General features: G+C 44.0%; 1 protein-coding gene across 5 annotated transcripts in view; it reads right to left on the bottom strand.

Moving 5' to 3' along the window:
- TCF20 (transcription factor 20) overlaps nucleotides 1-19,845 on the bottom strand; it is a 112,536-nt gene that overhangs the window by 2,399 nt on the left and 90,292 nt on the right. For 3 of the 5 annotated variants that reach the window (XM_084283655.1, XM_084283654.1, XM_084283656.1), the window contains 3 exons: nucleotides 11,614-11,707; nucleotides 5,384-5,433; nucleotides 2,255-2,382 (listed from right to left, as the gene is read on the bottom strand). In XM_084283655.1, the coding sequence (XP_084139781.1) occupies nucleotides 2,299-2,382; nucleotides 5,384-5,433; nucleotides 11,614-11,707 (228 nt within the window). In that variant the 3' untranslated portion in view covers nucleotides 2,255-2,298. The remainder of the gene's footprint in view (nucleotides 1-2,254; nucleotides 2,383-5,383; nucleotides 5,434-11,613; nucleotides 11,708-19,845) is intronic. The other 2 variants (XM_084283657.1, XM_084283658.1) reach the window with 2 other exon arrangements.

The following is a 19,845-nucleotide window of genomic DNA, read 5'->3' as shown; positions in this document are numbered from 1 at the left end:
TCGAGGGGAACGGGGGGAGGCTCCTAGGCAGTTCAGGCAGCTGACCTGTGTGGTGCTCATTACCGTGCAACTGCGAGCCCGCACTGAAGGAGTGTCAAGGCCGTGTTGCTGTCTCTGGCTCCTGTACAAGTGCCGCTTGCCCATGCCTGGAATCCATCCAGAGCATTAGGCACTGGCTCCGGGAGAAAGCAGGCTCACCACACAGAGTCCTTCCCCGTTCCTGGACGGGATCCAGAGCACCAGACTCACTCTCACAGTCACTCTCCAGATCTGGAGTTGATCCAAATGTTCTGGAGGCAACTGGCTCAGGGAGAAAGAAGCAACAAACAGAGACAGCATACACTGACTTGCCTGGAAGTGATCCAACACGCAGGATTTTTCCTAACTTGCCGGGCCGAGGAGCGAAGCAAGACGAAACAGCCCAACAGCTGACTGCCCCTTCCAGCTTTGCACTAAGGCCTGCACAGCGGCAGCTGCTGTTCCACCAGGACAACAGCAGAAGTCCTCTAATCTTAGTTAATTACCCCCATAATGCAGCAATCCTTTTTTTTTTAAGAACAGGGCCTTTCGGATTTGCGTGGTTTTTGTTTTGCGATACGAGGTCAGGCTGGACAACTTCATCTCTAAAATATTCTCAGCCCCAAAGGAGGGGGCTAAACAGGACCTTCAGGTGAGAACCACCCGAGGCAAAAGCAGAATTGGGAAGAAATGATGCCTTCGAGAGATGCCTAGAGCACACAGCTAACATGGTGCTGAGATTCCACAGCCTGCAAGGTCTTAAGCCAATACATTGCTGCTGTATATATAAGAATTTAGTGCTGGAAAGTGATGCAGTAAACAGAGCTGCATAAAGGTCTCTGGGACATATTAATAGTCACAAACTCCTTATTAAAAAGCCTACAGAAATCATCCCTGAGAAGACAATTCCTCATCTTCCCTAGTGTTAAACAGCTGCACCTGATGCACTGTCTGTAAGGCTGCCATCCTGTTCAAGCATTATAAACCACACTGGCTTTTACACTTAAAGAGAAAAGCTTAAAAGAATCCCAACGTCCCTTCCATAGAAGGAAAAAGTTACTCGAATAATAAACTTTGACGTTTAATGCTGTTTGCATGGTAACTGTTTTAACAACACTCCAAAACCAAGAACAAATACCGTTACAAATAAAATCACAGAAAACAGACCTAGGCCAATGCAGCAGTCACTCTACAAAGTGTTTATAGGAAACACTAGCTGTCTTCTGCACTATACCAAAAACCAGAATTCTCCAGTTCACTCATCTTTCATAGAAAACACCATTAAAAGCCCTTCACAGGTACTTAGTTGGGAAACAAGCAAGATTATAGGGCAAAGGAGGTGGCTGGGAAGCGAGGAAATGGTGCTGAGGGAAAGGGACCACAGTAATCAGCTCGGACAGCAGGCATGAAAGAGCAACTTCAGCTGCAGTGTTGCAAGAAAAAGAGAAACGACTGCCTGGAGTAAGAAATGCACCTGAGCACTGAAATGAAGTCTGGAGACTTTATTGGGCTACAGTTAATGGGTAAACGTGGCAACAGGACCTAATTTGAAATCACTTAATTCGTTTAGACCCCCCTGTCGCCACCAAATGGCAATGAACTCGACGGAAATGAAGTAAGAAATCCCTTCCTCATCATATTCCCCAGTGCTGATTCCCACCTCTGTGCTGCTCCCTCCTTGTGCCAGGGAATTCACCCAGCCACACAGCAAACCAGGTTAGGACGAGGGCCTAATCATGGCGAAACTTAATTTCAGACAAATCGAGTTTCTGACCAGGTTCATACGTGGCTGTACGAACATTTGGGCTCGGCAAAGGGAGAGGCAGGAGGAAGGAGGGAGCTGGGGCTCGAGAGCAGAAGTGCTGCCTTCTGCAGCGCTGCAGTTGCCTGTGACTTAAGGAAAAACCCCTTCAAATCCTTATGGGCATGATCAGGGCACTACAAAAGGAGATTTCTGCCACTGGTTTAGCTGGGGGAGTAATCAAGCAGTTGCAACAGCTCACAAGCTTTGTCTCTCACCACTAAACGGAAGGAACTGCTGCAGAAATACAACCAAATTCAAGCCACTAGCCTGAACAGTCTGGTAGCAGGACAAAAAGGAAACACGAATTAGTAATTACAGATTTTCTGCATGTACACAAGATCACCTTGTTATCTCATAGCAGCGGGGAAGAGCACTGCAGGTAAGGAGCCACAGGAGAAGGCAGGTGGAAACTGGAAACTCTCCCCAACTCACCTGTGCTTGCTTTTATTTCCATTCCCAGGAGTACACTTCCCCCCTCACCCCCGCTCCGACTGCTCTGTGCTGAGGCTGCCTTTCACCATCTTGTTCTGCAAGGAGGGAAGAGAGCAAGGAAGGAGGGGCTGACGAACCAGCAAGCCAAAAGGAGGAGGAAAAAGAAAACAAGGGAGAAAAGGAAGACAGGGGTAGGGAAAGTGAACATACAGAAAGTGAGAGAGAGAAAGAGAAGTCAGTATTGAAACCAGACACAGATTTTCAGACAGAGTTTTCCCTGTGACAAAAGCAGGCAATTTTGCAAAAGTAAAGAGGTTGGGATACGAAAGCCTGGTTAAGAAACACAGAATTTAACACAAAAAAAGTAGACCAAACTTAGCAACATCACTTGTAACTACCCCGCAGATGGCTTAAGGAAACCTAAGAGTGCGGTGCCCCCGAAAGGAGAGGTGTCCCGTCCCCTCTCTGCCCCCCTCTGTGCCTCTGCATCCTCAGCAGTCCTCCCGCAGCAGCACTCGCTGCGCTGCAGACACCCAGCTGGCTGGGGCTGCCAGCGGAAGCCGAACCCTTCCGAAGATGATTAGTTTTCAGACAGCATTCTCCCCGTGATAAAAGCTGCTGTTTTGCAAAAGTAGCACATTCAGGACATGGATGGTTGAAGCATCAATGCTGACAGAAGGAAATGGGGAAGCTCGCTGGGGAGCGCAGGGGAAGGCAGGAGCAGTCCCTCCGGACTTCGCCTGCCTCTGCCTCGAGTGTTAAGCGCAGTTAATGAGGCACGGAGCACCTTTGCTCTCCAGGAGCCACTTATTATGATGAGGTGTATTTACTGACGTGAGGCACGGACTAAAAAAAGGGTAAGAAGCGCTATACTGGGGGACTCAGTGAGTGTCAGTGGATTTATGAAGTTAGCTCCTCCACCCATTAACTACAGAACAGAGGAGTGAGACATTAGACAGCTACTAATTAGCTACTGATGTTAAGCTGTTGCTCCCTAACAGCCTGGTTTTAAACGGTCTAATCTAAAATCTCTTCTCCTTTCAGTTGCTCATGCTCGTAGCTTGCAAAAAAAAATGGGTGTAATTTGTTTCCCAGTCATCCTAGAGCAATGGTTTTCAGCCTTGCTGTTCCAGCCTCCCAGCCGGCTGGAACTCCCCACTCCAGTGACTGCAATGGAAGGAGCACGGCGATGCTATATCCTGCCCTGCAGAAGAATTTGCAGCAAACCAGCAATGAGTAGTGAACCACAGAGCAAGGGCAGAGTCACAAGCAGGCAACAAAAAGCCCTGCTTGACTGCAAACAAATGATTCGTGTATTTACTAAGCAAAAGCCACCAAAGTTCAGTGTCAAAGGCTGCTGATGTTGAACTTCTATTTTTGAAGCGACACAGCAAGTGTGCAGCGGGGTAGTTTCACATAAAATTCACAACTTTTATTGCCTCGTGAAGTACCTTAATCAACCTATTTGGCAGTGTTCCCCCTCTCGCCCCCTCCAAGATTACTTCAGAAATCATTGTGCCTCTTCAGCATCTTTTCCAAGAGGTTGGGTTCCATAAAACAGTCGTTTCCTTTCACGGTTTGGGTACCATCCGAGCGAATACTAATATACAGCAGTGCTGACCCAAGCCAGCCATGAAAAGCTTTAGAACCATCTTTCACTGTAATACTTCAGGCAGCGGGCAGCAAAAATAAAACAGCCTTCATAGATGTAACCTTCTTACTCTCTTTAGGCAAGTATCCAAAGCTGGGAAGAGGGTGGCACTTCTGGAGTTGCATTCCACAGTAAGGGGAGCTCACCCCTTCCCTTTTTGTTAGGCAAGAAGTGCAGGCTCATGCAACATTAATGCATCAGTTTAAGCTTGCTGTAAATTTTCAACATCCTCTCCACAGTTTTACAGAGTAAGTGATTTTCTTTTGTATGACGGAAAGTAGGCCAGGTCTGGATCACTGACTCAATGCCCCCAGAATCTTCCAGTGCATTTTAAATACATCTACATAAATGCATCATATTGTGGTGAAACATCTAGAAAGGAACATGAGACTAATTCTTGTGTGTTTACAAAAGACAGATTAAAGATAATCTGTGAAGACAAAAGACCACCAGATGTCAGTCTAATTCTAGGCAGAGAAGAGATCTGCAGACAAGAACTAAATGGAAACTAATCCCTGCTAGAGAGCAACAGAATTACTCCCTATTATCATTTATTCTTCCAGCATGTGCCATCCACACTCTCACACAATTTACGTTGTACCCAACTGGCCACAAGAACACCATTTTCCTGGATACCCCAGGGCACTTAAAACAAGCGGACTGGGGGACATCCACAGGCTCCTAGAGATGCAACCTCCCTTATGGGCTGTGGACTGGGGGGAGTGGGAGTGGGAAGCATGAAGGTGGATGGATATTCCCAGCCCTGTATCACACTGCTTATAGGCACAAGAGAGTCTGTTCTGTCTGTCTTTCCTCCGCTTTCCACCCAGAGCAATGAACTCCAGCTCCTAGCACCACTGCATTTGAAGGCTCCAGGGCCATTCAGTGAAGCATGCCCAAACCCTAGGCAGAAGCAGCATGCCGAATCCATCACCAAAGCCAGGAAACAGTGGGTCTTTTGGAGAGCCAAGGATCTACAGAAGAGCTGAACGTATATTGTAGGCTGAATGGTAGGACTCAGCCGAGTTACTACCAATTTACTAGGACAATGTGTTTCAGGTTTGTGACTACAGCAGTTCATGTTTCCATGAGCTACTCTTCTTTTTGCATCCTCAGTAAATCCATGAAAAAACCCACACCACAGCTTGCAACGCAGCACTTGAACAGAGGCAGTGAGCAGTGTACTGATTCTATCACAGAAGACAGGAAATGAAGCTGGGTTTTCTAAAGAGTCATCAAGGATCTAAAGAACAACTGAGCAGATACAGCAAAAAACTTCATTTATCTTCTTAAACTCTCCGCATTCTTCTCAAGTCGGTGTTTGCCCCCAGAACATACCACAAGCACACATCACAGAAGAATTCATCTAAAAGCATCTCTGACTACAGATGTTATCCGGGTATGAAATTACTGAAGCAAATTTAGATACCAGAAGAGGGCAGCAAAAAAGCAGGTCTAATACAGGAGAAGATTCTTACCTTGTGCTTGGGGCACCTCACTGAGAAATTCTCTTCGTTTAGTAAACAATCTAGGGGAGGAGAAGACAGCAATTTATTACATTTTTAATAAAAAAAACAACTTGAATAATACATCGCATGTTAGTCTTGCTTCTCAGGTATACATTTTTATTTTATACATTTATACATTTTATTTTAAACATTTTTTTTTAGGAATACTGTCTTACTAGCAGGTTTGTCCCTGACACCCCCACAGTTTTAGCAAATAAAATTCCTAAACCTCCCAAGTGACAACGTCACCTGGATGACCAAGCCAAGTCCAAGCATCCCCAGTCTCCCCACTCCTCTGCATCGCAGAGAGGAATCACAACAGCAACTCTACAAATCCTGTACCCCAACCCCCTTCACCTACTCCAGCCTTCCTTGCTACAGCACAAGGAAGACAGGCACCTTGATCCAATCTGAACAGACGATCCCTGCTTCATACTTGGTAGGAAAATCGTTGCCTTTCATGCTTACCCCAAGGCCCTGCCAACATGGGGGCAGAAGGGGAGTGTGTCTCTAGCTATGGGTGTATATGACAGTTTATTTGCAATCCCAAATCCCGGTGATCAGTTTACACTTTGACACTATCCCTGGTAGTCAGGTCACTCATGCTGCTCTTGGATCTGCTTCCACGATTCGTGTATGTGAAGCCTCTATGATCTAAGAAATAGCTTTAATTAATGATTTAAACTTATTATGGAAATGGGGCACCTATGCAGAAGCACTTGTTTAGGAAGGAATTATGCAGTACAGTATCCCATGGAGCATTTCTTCACGGGCAGAGACAGTTCAGGTGTTGCCTCCCCTCTCACCCTCGTGCTCAGATATCTCCAAGAGCTGCAGGGACAGCAGCAGTGCTGTCCAACTGCCTCTCACCCTGCAGCTTCCAGGTTGCCTGTACTTCACCCTCACGGCCAGGTCAAGGAGCAGCAGCACCCTGCCAAGGAAATTCAGCTGCCTTCCCTGGGCACCCTGAGCTGCAGAGGCACCTCTTAACTCGCCCAGACTTCTCACATCATTTTTTCTGGTTGCTTCAGGAACCAAAGGCAGGCTGACCTGACAGCGTGAGAATTCAGCAAGGTGCTTACAGCTGCCCGTCTTCTCCAACCTACCCAAAGAGTGAGCAAGGAAAGAAGCGCGCTGGTAAATAAAACGTGCTAATTTAAAATGCTCTTAAGTATGTAGCATAACCAGCGCTACCTGCTGCTTCAATCTGCTGGAAGAGTTTAGCAGACAGCAGGAGACTGCAACTAAAGCTTGAGGGAAAAGCTTTCTAGACACCCAAGCTTTGGCAGAGCATCTCGCCGCTATGAAATGCTTATGTTTCAACATGAGTGCCTCTGGCCTGAATCAAAGGGAAACAGCATGCACTGGGCTAAGTTACTTGAGAGATTTTAGCAAGGAAGAGTGAAACCCTTAATCCTGCCATGGATAACGATTTCAAATGTGGTATTAGCAAATAACAGAAAAGAAGTAAAGAAAATGTGTCTCGTTATAAGGGCAGGAATCATACATTTAGACTACATCCTGAATCACCACTGCATAATACAGCAATATAATCAAAAATATACAGAGCAGTGATCAAAAATATAAACAATATGTTAGAATAGCATTTTCTTTTTCTTTCTTGGAAATTCACCATGGGTAGCGAATGCAGTTCTCTATCTCATGCATCAGAAAGGAACAAGGATCATAAAAGGATCAGGAATGAGAGTCAGATACCTTGTACCTCACGTCTGATCTGATTATGGAGCTCTATTTCTTTGTAAGTCTGGCATTTTTGTTGCAACAACTAATAAAAGACCCAATTAATGACGATTTTTTGTTTCTCTTAAGGGACAACTGTGAAAAATAGCTCACTACAAAACCAGCTGAATAACTGAGGCAGCAAAACTTGTTCATCATTACCAAGCTGGCCTGGATTTCAGTTAGCAAGTATTTCATATCACAGATTACAATTCACCACGAAGTCATCAGACACATCACTATGATCAGCTCATCGTGGCAGAAAGGGAAAAAGAACAGAGGCTCGTCCTTGTTTGCACAGATTTTCTTCCATAAAGTAGTCAGGGAAAACCTAAAACATTTTTAATAGAAGCTGTTTTTCTTCTGCAAGCTTCACACTTTGTCTCACCCTCTGTGTTCTCCTTGTTACTCATCTTTAACGATACTTGTGAAGACACAGGATTTCTGCTCTCTGAAAATTCGTTTTATTTTGCTGCTAGTCTTGTCCTAATTTACTATTAAAAAAAAAAAAATTGTGTTCCTGATACTCCCTACCATAGATGCTGTGGGGATAAGCGTGCCCCAACAGTCCGGATCTGACTCCAGGTGGGGAGGAAGAAGCAGAGGGAGCAGATACAAAATTTCAGAAAACAAAGATCCTGTTTCCATGGAGACATCCCTAGGACTAAGTTATCTTGAGATATCACAGGCTCTTCATAAATTTGGACAGACGGAAGCCAAACACAGACAACGTTAACCGCAGCCATTTCCATATAAAAATTATTTAAGTGGCACTACTCATCTTGATTTTTATGCAAATGGCTAGCAGGAGTCCTCTTGCACAGAAGCACGCCCTATATTGCCAAAGATTATTTTCTATGAAAGGAGATTAAAATGAAGGCTGACTCGGGATATATACAAGCATCCATATGTACAAACGGGAGGGTTACGGAGCCACATGCCTTGCATAGCAGCCGGTTAGCAGCAGCAGCACAAAACCTGGCTCCTCACCAGGGCCAGCACCAAGCCCAGGTCACGCCACAGGGCCTGCCTCCAGCACTGCAAGGAGCTGAAGCATTTGGAGGTATTTCACCAAAAATATAGTGCCTTTCAGCTGGGGGACAGTAGCTGTCAGGGCGCTAGCTTCTAATCCACAGGAATGCAAAGGTGAAGACACATTTCGGCTCAGTGTAACTGCCTAGGTATCCGCCACGCATCTTTAGGCCCAGCTACAGCACCGTCACACTGCCAGGGCTGACAGAGTAACTCTGACAAATGCTAAGTGCTTGTGACCTGACATACCCTAAAAAGCACTCCAGGAAGTGTTTTCTGATTTTTCTTCCTAAGGTACAAAAGAAGTCATATGTATTCTAAAGGCCTGAGAGCCCCTGTAAATGGCCGCACAAAGTTTTGAGGCCTCAGAACCAGATCCTCAGTAAAGCAAGGGGGGCTCCGGCCTTCCTAGCAGGACAGGGGACTTCAAAGAAAACTACCACAGAGCTGAAGGAACTTGAGAATTATCTATATTTGATTCACTACAAGAAAGACAGAAGCACTGCATAACCAGTAAAAAGGGTTTATAGGCAGGCAGCAGACTGAAGCAAGAGAGAAGACTGCTGATCTGCTTCTCCAGGAGGCCTGCATTTTGCTGCTTGGGCATAAATGAAAATCATGTCCTTTTCCATACAGCTTTCTTATTTCTTTTATACAGATTTACTGGAAGAGCAGCTATAGATTAGGACAGCTTGATTATTCCCATAGATAAAAACAACTGCAAGCAAGGTCTTTACTGTAATACCAGCAGACTGAGATTTTCAATGCTGAGAATCTGCTTCAAGCTGGGCTCTCTTGTTTGTTTTGGTTGAAACCTCCGGCTAAAGCAGTCTAACCATTTCCTTCAAACTCTCTTGGAAAAAGTTATTCTGCCCATGTCAAACATCCCAGCAAACTTTGTCTGACAGTCTCTAACAAACTCTAATCTGCAACAGGATCTGAAGTTTAGCTATGGCATTCTCTTGCCAACTTAACACAGAGTCAGCAAACACAACCCTCTGCGAGGAGGTAAAGGGATTTTGATCTGCATGCCCTCAGGAGAGGTTTTGTAGATTTCAGTAGTTAAATCCCTGAAAATTCCACCCGATGTGCTTTTGATTGGGGACAGACCGGTCTTTTCTGTAAATGAACCTGTGGCCTCAGATGCAGGCACCAGAACCCAAAGCTGTGAGGTTGTCAGGGCCTCCTGAGGCCGGTGCAGCCTGAAGGAAGGAGGCAACCATTTCAAAACTGTGAGGCACTAGTCCAGCAGGCAAAAAGGATAACGGTAAAGGAAATCTGGGGCAGGAGAAAGAGTGGAGCACTCGTCTAGGAGAAGTTAGGAGCAGGGATGAGTGGAAACAGAAGTACGCGATCGAGGAGGGGAAGAGAGGGGAGAGGAGAAAGCCAGAAGTCCTTGTTCTCAGTAAATCATACTGTTCCTGGACCGAAACCAGAGTTCCACAAGTTTTACCATTCCTCTGCTATTCTTTAAGTATGCTGGTGACACTCACAGCCAAAGTATCCTGTCTCCATGCAGCTCCAGCCCACCAAGTGGCTTGCGATTTATTCCTGCCATATTACTCAAAGCAGGGAAATTAGCTTGGAATGGTGCCCTCTGACAGATGGCCACATGACAATGCGATGTCTCATGACAAAATTTCAAGTACAAGAAAACGAAGCAAGCATAGCCTTGGAACCTGAATACAAAAAGCTACTCCAAAAAAAAAAAAAACTACCTCAGAGGTTGCAATGTCGAGACAAATGTTAGGAAATGACAAATTTAATGTAGCCCACTTCAATGTATCAAATGGTAGACATATTATACTACGTTTAACATGGATTTAATACAGATTTAATAGTAGGGATTTAAGAGTATGACTGTACACTATTTTTTCCATGGAACACTGCCTCTTCTGTGCATGACACAGAACTGCTCTTGGGAATCAGTCATGATTGTTCAGTAAATTTGTCATCTGGAGGATCCTACTGCATTTGCTGAAGTGGAGTAGATTTAATGAGGAAGGTATTATCTGAAGAAAAAGGACAATATCTTAAGTTTGATACCTGTATTTAGAACAAAGAAAATGCTACATACTATACATAAAAATTCAAATTAAGCACCTTGAACTATTGGGCACATTCTGTATAATTCATTTTGCGTTTTCATGGCATTGAAAAGGCCATGTCAGAAACCAGAAGCAAACTACTAAATGCAGTATGAATGCAAATATGATGATTCTCTATCTCAGATGTACAAGCCTGTTAACGTTCACAGAACTCTTTGGCATGATGGACATGAACATTAGAGAATTGCCCAGCTCTACTTTCAGAACTGAGAAAGAATCTTATGTGGTAAATTAAATACAGAGTTACACAAACAGCGAGGATAACATAATGTTCATTAATTGAGTTCCCCTTCAACCTATGAGCTAAGGTAGAGCCCTATGGAAAAATAAATCTTTAATGAGGTGATCACTATCTTATAAGATACATTCCTAAGATAACAACATTAAACTTGCAAGGACAGCCTTATTTCTGGCATTTTTGAGTGTGATTTTTTGCAACCTCAATAATGTTTCTTTAACGTTGTATTTCATGTAAAATCAAGACTTCTCCATCTCTATTGTGGGAATAGTAGTATTCCACTGCTATATTAATTGCATTAAATACACTTCTATTGGAATAAAATGTGCTCCATTAGGGTGGGATTTCACAGCCAGAAGTGCAATGTAGTCATTCAGCAGTGATCATAACTACTTTGTTTTGTATCTACTAACATTTGAAAAACAGAAAAAAAAAATAGAGCTACTGTGGAAGTGGGATAACAAACAGGAAGCTTGCAATTATATGCCAGACAAGAGATGCAATCTTGAATCCTTACTTCCTTGATACTAATGTATGATAGTGAGATGCACAGTACTGGAATATTGGGACAGTATTCATTCTAAAATTCTAAAACTCCTCCTCTAAACACTGAATAAAAGTAGCAAATTCAGCAAGTGCAAACCATCCAAGCTGTTAGCTTACACAGTAAGTAAAAATTGGACCTACTGAACAGACTGGCTGAAATGCTTGTAAGGAGGGGGGAGAAGGAAGGCTGTGCTGCAAGTGGTACTGAAGTTTCTACAAACATTTTGCACTTGAAGTCACTATAATGCCTATCTATACAAGTCTAACTCTGAAAGAGGGGAAATGTCTTTCTGGTTGCTTGCATCCTCTTACAGTTTTTTTCAGCCAGTTCTCACATTGCAGCCGCTTTTTAGTTGCCGTAGCTGCATTCTGCAGAAGCAGGCTTTTTCTGCACTTTCAGGTAGATTCCTTTTCATTACGAGTTCCATCTTGTCCCAGCGCGTTATTGTACACTGTTTATCTGACGCCATTCTTCATCATTTCTATTACTGTGTTTTCATAGATAGAAATGTAGTTAGCGTGTCATTCCTTCTTACCTGCATCGATGGCACATGGGTAATGGTATCGGAAGGAGCAGCCTTTGTTGTAGCAGCCTAAGGTGGCTCCTGGTTCCTGGCAATGGGAACATTTCTGAAAGGGAAACCAAGAAACGGCAATGAAGACTGTAACGAGCTTTCCAAAAATCCCTGTTTTCCTGGGAATGTTATCAACCACATTCCAGCACAAATTTCTTGAGTAACACAATGTCAGACTGTGTCTTTACACACCACAGAAAGAAAGGCCTATTGAATAAAGGCAACATAAGCTGTTTCAAACGAAACTTTTCAGCTGTGCTTTAACCAGGCAAGATACACCAACTGTTCAAACCAACCGTTCAGAAAGAACTTGAAAACACTTCTCTCAAATCCATCTCACTGAGCCACGTCTCAGTACCTGACAATGACATCAGTGTTAAAAGTGGCAAAGAGCATTTATGAATCTACAGTAGCTTTAAAATGAAAATTAGCACGACAGGGAATGATTTAGAAGACACCATTAGCATAACAGTAATTTGGTCACATCGGTTTCATTATCACCAGCGGTCCAGTTGAGCCTTCTTTCATATGTGATCAAAAAAGGTTTACATGGAGCACAGGAAGATGCCATCAAGGTAAAATACCTCACCAAATGGCACATCTCCCAACAAATGCTCGCAGTGCCAGAGACGCTCATACATTTATTTTCAAAGTAGTAAAGCTCATCTGATGAACGTGTTCAATTTCCATTACTTAAATCCCAGCATCTCAACTGGTCAATGATGGATTTGATCGTATTATCAGACAGATGTGAATGTGGCAGAATGAAAGCCACTCACCCATTTACTTCATCCCGAATGACTTTACGGGATAGGCCCACCGTATATCTCATTCAGACAGCAACTTTTTCTATTGGATGTATATGGTGAGTGATTTTCATCAGCTCACCTCAGATTCTGATGAAAGCTGATTTCTGACAGCTTGACATTTTTCAAGAAAACAAAGTCACATCTGGCAGAAGGCTGAGAGCCCACTCTGATCTATAAAGCAAAATGCAAAAGGACTACTGGCAGAAGAACATCACCTGCAGCAACTTCTTGGTTATACCTAAGAGACACAGGAACTGGGCTTTGCCGATAAATGTGACCACCACAACATATTATTACCGGTACAATTCACCTTCAGCTCAGGCTATGAAAAGTTGCCTTTGGTCACTGACTGCACACAGACAGATGACGACATGACCTAAAATCTCTCTTTCTGCTGGAACAGCTAGCGTCAAACTACATGTACCCCATCGACACTATGAGAAGTACAGCAGGCAGAACAGACGTGCTCAAGCTAGCAGCATGCCTGGCACTGCACAGAAGTGTAGTTGCTCTACCATTCCAGCAGCCTCAGATGCCAAGGTGGCCACAGGGGCTCGACCACACTTCTACACATCCTTGACGTACGTGCACGTGGCAGCAGAGGTCTGCACAAGAGACGTGGCCGATGATTATAGCCCCAGAGAAATCCCCCAGTCTGAATGAACAGGGCTTTCGTTACAGCATTGCAAAAAAGTACTAAGAATATCTGACAGTCGCTGCTCTTCCCACTCTTCTGTGCTCCGCAGACAGCGATGACTGGAGTTTGTATTTCAGTGACTGAACGAGGATGAAAGCAAAATTAGCTCCAGCCATAAACCAGGTGGCCCTCTTCAAATCAAAGCAGATGCAGCTAGCAGGCAAGCTTGTGAGGCATCACTTCTCATGACACGTACAACTCCAGTCTTGAATACTGCCTTCTCTTCTCAGTTACGCCAAAGCACTTTGAGCCTGATCTTCAACATTCCCCATCGCGTCTATCTTCTAAGCAACGAACGCGTATCATGACAAACTACTGCAGTATTTTAATGTAAGGAAAGTGCCCCTGAGGCTTAGAAAGAGACACCCAGGCAGCTTATTTTTGCCTGTCAGAACACGAACGCTGGTTTCTAAACGTTAAAACAAAAAAAAGGCTAAACCAATAGTTAAATATACACCAAAACGCATGGACCTCTAGCCAAACTGCTCTGTAATTCATTCTCTCGTGGGAGTAAAACCAAGTTTCATGTATAGAAAATGTCTTTTCCTGGCTATGAAATCAACCCTAGAAGAATATTATGTACTGGCAATAGTCCCAGATTCACCTATGCCAAGTACTCACAAAGTGCAGCTTGAGGAGCTCTGAATCGGAGCTCTTTACCTGGACGCGCTATTCTCTCTTTCAGATGTGGCTGCCGAAGATTAATTATTCTAGCAGCCCAAATTGACTATTCTTTTTGAACACAGATATGAATTTCTGGTTTTGTTCCTCAGAGGCATTCTGTCCTCCCCACTTCATCCAGCCTTTGAAGTACCACCACGCTGCTGCAGCAGCAGAGGTCATTGTTCCCTGGAACACCGTGTCCTGTACGGAACAGTCAGTAAGAGCAGAAGAGCTACAGCAGCGGAGATTAAACTGCAGCTGTGTCAAATATTTCTTATAACTAAAAAGGCATGTCACAAGAGCGCGCCGTGTGATACAGCTGAAAACAAAAAGACCCCCAGCAACATTTTTGACGCTTTTCCAAATGTTAATTTAGTCTTTGAACTAATTCTTTATTGCACCTAGCGTGGTTCGCCTTGCCGCGCTGAAACCTGCAGCCGAAACGCGACCGGCAGATTGGGGACTTTTACGAGCGCCTGTAGCACTCAGCTGAGCAGAGGCACAGAATATTTTCACTCTGGCTGCAGTTAGGACTGGCTAGGCAGGAAAAGCAGAGAGTTAAGATGCCCGAGGACGAGCATCGAGCCTTTATTTCCTTTTTTTTTTTTTCAACCTGCCTGACCAACTAGATTAGTACCAAGGTTACCTGCAGCTACGCCCACGACAGCAATTCCCCAGTGGACGGCAATACCATCGACTGCTCAAGGCAGAGATCATCTGCTGCTGCTGGCTCCCCTGCTGCTGAACAAGTCTCCATTCTGGCAGATGCTTCTGCTTTTCACAAGCCACTGACAGTCTAATGGCCCCATTTCTTCTACCTCCTGGGACCCCCGACCATCTGCTTCTTTCAGGGGAAGCTGGGGGAACCACATACACAATAACTACTCTTTTCTTCCGAGTTCTTCCTTCTTGACACGCCACAGACTGAACAAAGCAGATACCCTAAAAAGTTGTACGGTGCTAAAACACCTTACGAGTCTATCACTTAACCTTTGAAAGAGATGATAATAGCGTAATGCCACATGGTTTCCAAATATCTCCAGAAACAAGACAGAATATAGTGATGACAAACTTTCCAGCTGGTTTCAGCCTTCTTTTGCAAGACGTTATTGCTGCATCTTGAGAAAGATGCATGGCTCCCGTCAGTACCTTTTGAGGCTTTGGCCAGAAGCTTACCCTTACCTATTTGTATATCAAGAACAAATAAATAAAAGAGGGACGCTACAATTAGAAACCAATCTAAAACCGAAATAAAATCCTGGAGTTTCATACGTGAAATAAGTAAATTGGGCTTAACGACCGCTAATCGCTCTCCTTGGTCCATGAGCACATTTCCACCCAAACCCCACCATCCTGCAGCCATTCACCAGCAGATGGTAGCAGGCTGCTTGTCACTTGTACAGGAATTATAGCATTCTTAGCCAGGGAAACAGCACTCAGGCTCTCATGGGAAGAGAAATTCCTTTTGCTCAGTAAGCAGCCTGCTTAACCTCCCCTGCTTGACAGAGCTGAAGGCTGGTACTTGGAGCGCGCTCCCATTGGGAGGTGCCAATGGGTAGCAATCATTGCCAGGCATCTAATCAACTCCTGGCTTCGATTTCAAAAAAAAAAAGAGAGAAAGAAAGAAGAAAAGACCACACAGCGAAGATTGATTCTGAGGTCCTATCTCCACAATTCATCTCTGGCCACAAGGCACATACATCTCACTTAGAATAGGCTGGAGAGACTGAAAAGTGCCATTTAGAAGAGACACTCCATCCCTTGAACTAAATTATCAATAGTATTAACGCCAGATACATTGTCTCTACTCCTCCATGCTATTAGCAGCCCATTTCTTCCTCGTTACAGCTCATCCTTCTCTGTCCACAGAAATGAAGCAACACCCAACCTGGAAGTGGGAGCAGCAGGGGGACGCTGCCACAGCCCTAGCAGCCTGCTCTGATTCACCCAGAACACTAAAACCTCCTCTGGCTGCACTCCTTTTGTTCCAAGGGCTTTTGCTTTGTTTCTTGTTTTGCTTTTTGTTTCGTTGGTTGTTGTTTTTTTTTTGGCCACACATGCTCCTTCATTACTACACGAGTAAGCTCTTCTGGCAGCACACTGTTCTCAATAAAATACAGAGGGGTGTGCACGTTGGGTACCGTTCTTTGCCTCCCTCAGGGCTGCAGCAGAAGTCGTTCCCAGCTCCACACTGGTCCCGAGCCACCCAACCTCCCTGCTCCTGGCTGAGCACTGGGACGAGCTCCGAGCACCACGCAGCTGTGTCCCAGAGGCACTGACCAGTGCCTACCCAACGCTCATGGACATCCACAGCAGATGTGACCGTGTCATGTTTTCGACTGTCTATAACCCTAGAAGGTTTTTCTCACCCACTGGTTGCTTCTTTCAGTTGCTTACCAGCACGCAGGCCTCCTGAATACCTCCCTCCAGAATGCCTCTTCTTCCTTTGCTCTCTCTTTTCTTCCCTTTTCCTTTGATTTGCTTTCTAGGTATCTCCTTATTTTTCCCCTTCCTGCATACCAGTGTCAGGAATAAATACGTGAAATGAAATGGAAAGCAGCAACTAAAGGTCACTTAAAAAGAAAAGCCAGCAATATAAAATAATTAAAAAAAAAAAAAAGAAAGAAAGAAACACATGGCGTTAATTATACAGGTGTAAATCCCCACTTTACACAAATTTTCCATACTCTCTCCTTGATCTGTTTAAATCCTATGCTTTCAGGCAAACAACTGCTCCTGTAGAAGAGCACGGCACAAACTCAGCTAGAAGGCAGGGAGGCTTTCAGAGCCGGCCATGTCAGGAGGAGGAGAGCCACCAGCTCCTTGGCACGCAGCAGCTGGCAGGCCAGCAGAGGACTCGGCTGCAACATCCAGGCAAAAGGGCAGCAGAGGCAGCAGGCAGCCACCTTCCCGTTCCTGGAAAGCAGGACACGGAGAGACGACTTGCTGCAACGAGCCACGAGGAAAAGCTGAAAGATCTCTGCTACCGCACACGGTGGTGAGAAGTCCTGTTTGCTAAAAGAGAAAGGGAAAAGGGATTTTGGAAGACTGCTGTTAAAAGGGACTGGGATGGAAAAAGGCAGGGGGCTGACGTTTTTAGGAAGTAGGAGAGGAGAACAGCATTTTCACTGATATCCAGACACTGGTTAATGAAAAAAATTGCTTTTGGGATTGGGGCTAGAGATAACAACCACTACTAAAGGATACTGAATTATTAGCTTCCATTTCCTGTAAGGCAATTTAAGTTCTCCAAAGAACAGGCACAAAATATCAGAAAAAAATGAATCCTGCAATTAAAAAGAAGAAGAAAAAAATCCTTCACACTTGCACTATTAAAAGATATCTCCTGCCAATAGTGATATGCTCGTGTGGCAAGCAAATCAAGTAACAACAAAGAAATAATCACTCAAGTAGGGCTGGGCAGCTATCTCAGATTGAGGAAACTAAGGGCTAATTTAGATTTCAAGATTTCAGCAAAGGGACAAATCAGCGATCTGGAAGATGCCATCGCTGTGCTATAAAGCTGCAGCAGGAAACACAGAGAAGAGTCAGAGCTGCAGTGCTGCATGGGCTGCTGAAGCACAAAGGGAAGCTGCAGCTCAAAATGGATGGCATGGAAAAAGAAATACAAGAACTAAAAATGTCTTAAAAAGGGGAAATCCTATTCAAAACACACAAAACCGATTAAAGTGATTCAAGTACAGCAGAAGCACTTCAAATAAACATAGAACAGAGCTTTATTTCCCTCAACTTGAAGGAAAAAAGAGAAAGTAGCAAGAACAGAAATAAATTGTTAGTTTTGACAAGGAATGGGGTTTGTCAGCAAAAATTTCTAAGGGTCTATGCAGACACCTAGGCCATTCAACTGCATTCCTAACAGATGTCTAAAGGGGGGTGAACAAGAAGGTGATGAAACTCACAAACTTTGTAAAATTATCCAAGGTAGTCAAATCTCACTGCTGGTAAAGAGCTGCAAAGAGATCTGACAGTGCTGGGTGAAATGATAAAATGGAGATGAAACTTAAATGCTGATGAGTGTGAAGTGATACAGATGGGGAAAAATATTTTCACCTATACATATACATGATGGTAGGCTTGAAATTAGCTGTTACTACTTGTGAGAAGGCATTAGGAGCCATCCTATAAGGAGACATCATGCAGTCCTTGCTTCCACAGGAAAGGCAGTCAGAATATACTGTTATTAGGGACAGAAATTGATAATGAAGGCAAAATCTTCCTTATGCTTATGTATTACACTTGTAGCATCCTGACATCCTGAATATTGTGCGTGGTTCTGGTCACCCTATCAACAAAGCAATACGACAGATCAGGAAAAAAAATTTTATGTATCAAATCTGGTGTGCACAAGGGAATGATTTTAGCTATTTCCTAAGAGGAAAAGCAAAGAAGGAGACCATCAGGCTGCAGGTTTAAACTGTAAAATAAATCCACTTCTCTACAGAACAACTAATTAGACCACAAAGCTCCCTGCCAAAGGCTGCTGCACTGGCCAAAAGATAAGCAAGTTCAAAAACATTTCAGACAAATTCCTCAGGGATAGGTACGCCACTGTCTGCTAAACACGGTGATCTGAAGGAGAACAGGCTAAAGCTGTGGCTGCTGAAGGCAGGGGAAAATACCTACATACCACTCTGAACACACCTGGTTTACTACACTCCTCTGAAGATGACTGCTCCTGGCCGCTGCTGCAGATGGGATACCACAACACGTATTTTTGTACCCACCCAGAATGGTGCTTTCTTTTGCAGACTGAGATTTGATTGTGAAATTCCACAAAAACAGCAGCAAAAATGTGCTTATTAGAAGGAGTGCAGGCACCCAACAGCATACTGAGAGGTTACAAGCTTTTAAGACTTCAGTCTTACCTCCAGAGCAGGAAGGCCAAGCTGAACCATAACACTGTGTGAAAGGGCTGAAATTTGATCTAAGCACTGAGTTCATGTTCAGCACTCCAAGCAAGCCTAAGTGTTTCATTCACTTGGTGCAGTGATCAAAGGCTTACATGTGCATGAACACACTCCAGGAGACGAGACGGGTGAAAGGTTGCGAAATCATGGAAGATGATGAACCCTCTCCGCCCCTCCAACAATGAAAAGAGGAAAAAACAACAAAATAAGGACACCGGGTGTAACTGAACTAGAACCAAGTTCAGATATTTCAAGAATAAACTGAAGGTTAACTTGAACAGATTCAGGAAAATTAACAAAATCTGGTAACTGAAGATGGCAATGGAAAAGCATGTTTAATTTTAAATTAAGCAGACTGAGCACGCCCCTTTGTAGCCAAGACATTTCATATTTTAAAAGGAATATTAATAGGCAGACAAGCAGGTCCAAGACGACCAGAAATGCCTAAGTCTTGTTTCCTTTGACGACAAAGAGCCACCCTGAACAAGAGAAACATTTCAGACAACCACTTACAAGCACAGGGATTTGAATTTGCTAAAGCACGCAAGTCTGTCTAAAAAAATTATACAGTTTATGTTATCTTGGCTATTCATTTGGGGATTTAAATGTGCAACAATAAGTGCAATTTAGCTTAGAAAAGGTCTGAAAGATAGAAAAGGAGACTTAAAAGAGGAAAAAAATGCAACTGTTCAAGCGGTGATTATGCGATAAGGCGACACAGGGGCACAGGAACAGCACGGTCAGCAACAGAGAGTGCTCGCTCCATTCGGGTTTTCTGCCACTACTGGACTTCTTTCCCAGCCACCCTGGGTACTGATTATGGGAAGTATCTAAATGCGTGGTCAGTCTCTACTTAGCACAAGATCTGATGAATACAATCTAAACCAGCAGCACACAGTTGCCTTAAAACAAAGCCATGTCACCACCATAAAGGAGTTTGTGGATAAATCGTAAACCAAAACCCTTCCCCCATAAAGCAATACCTTTCTATAAAATGGCTGGAATGACATAAAAGATTTTCTTTTTTTTTAATGACAATCAAGGAAACCCAACAAACTCAACTCTACGTTTATATATTTGAGGAATTTGCTTTCAG

Source organism: Netta rufina, assembly GCF_964035555.1.
Source record: "Netta rufina genome assembly, chromosome: 1".
Lineage (NCBI taxonomy): Eukaryota > Metazoa > Chordata > Aves > Anseriformes > Anatidae > Netta > Netta rufina.
This window is presented reverse-complemented; position numbering and strand designations above follow the sequence as displayed.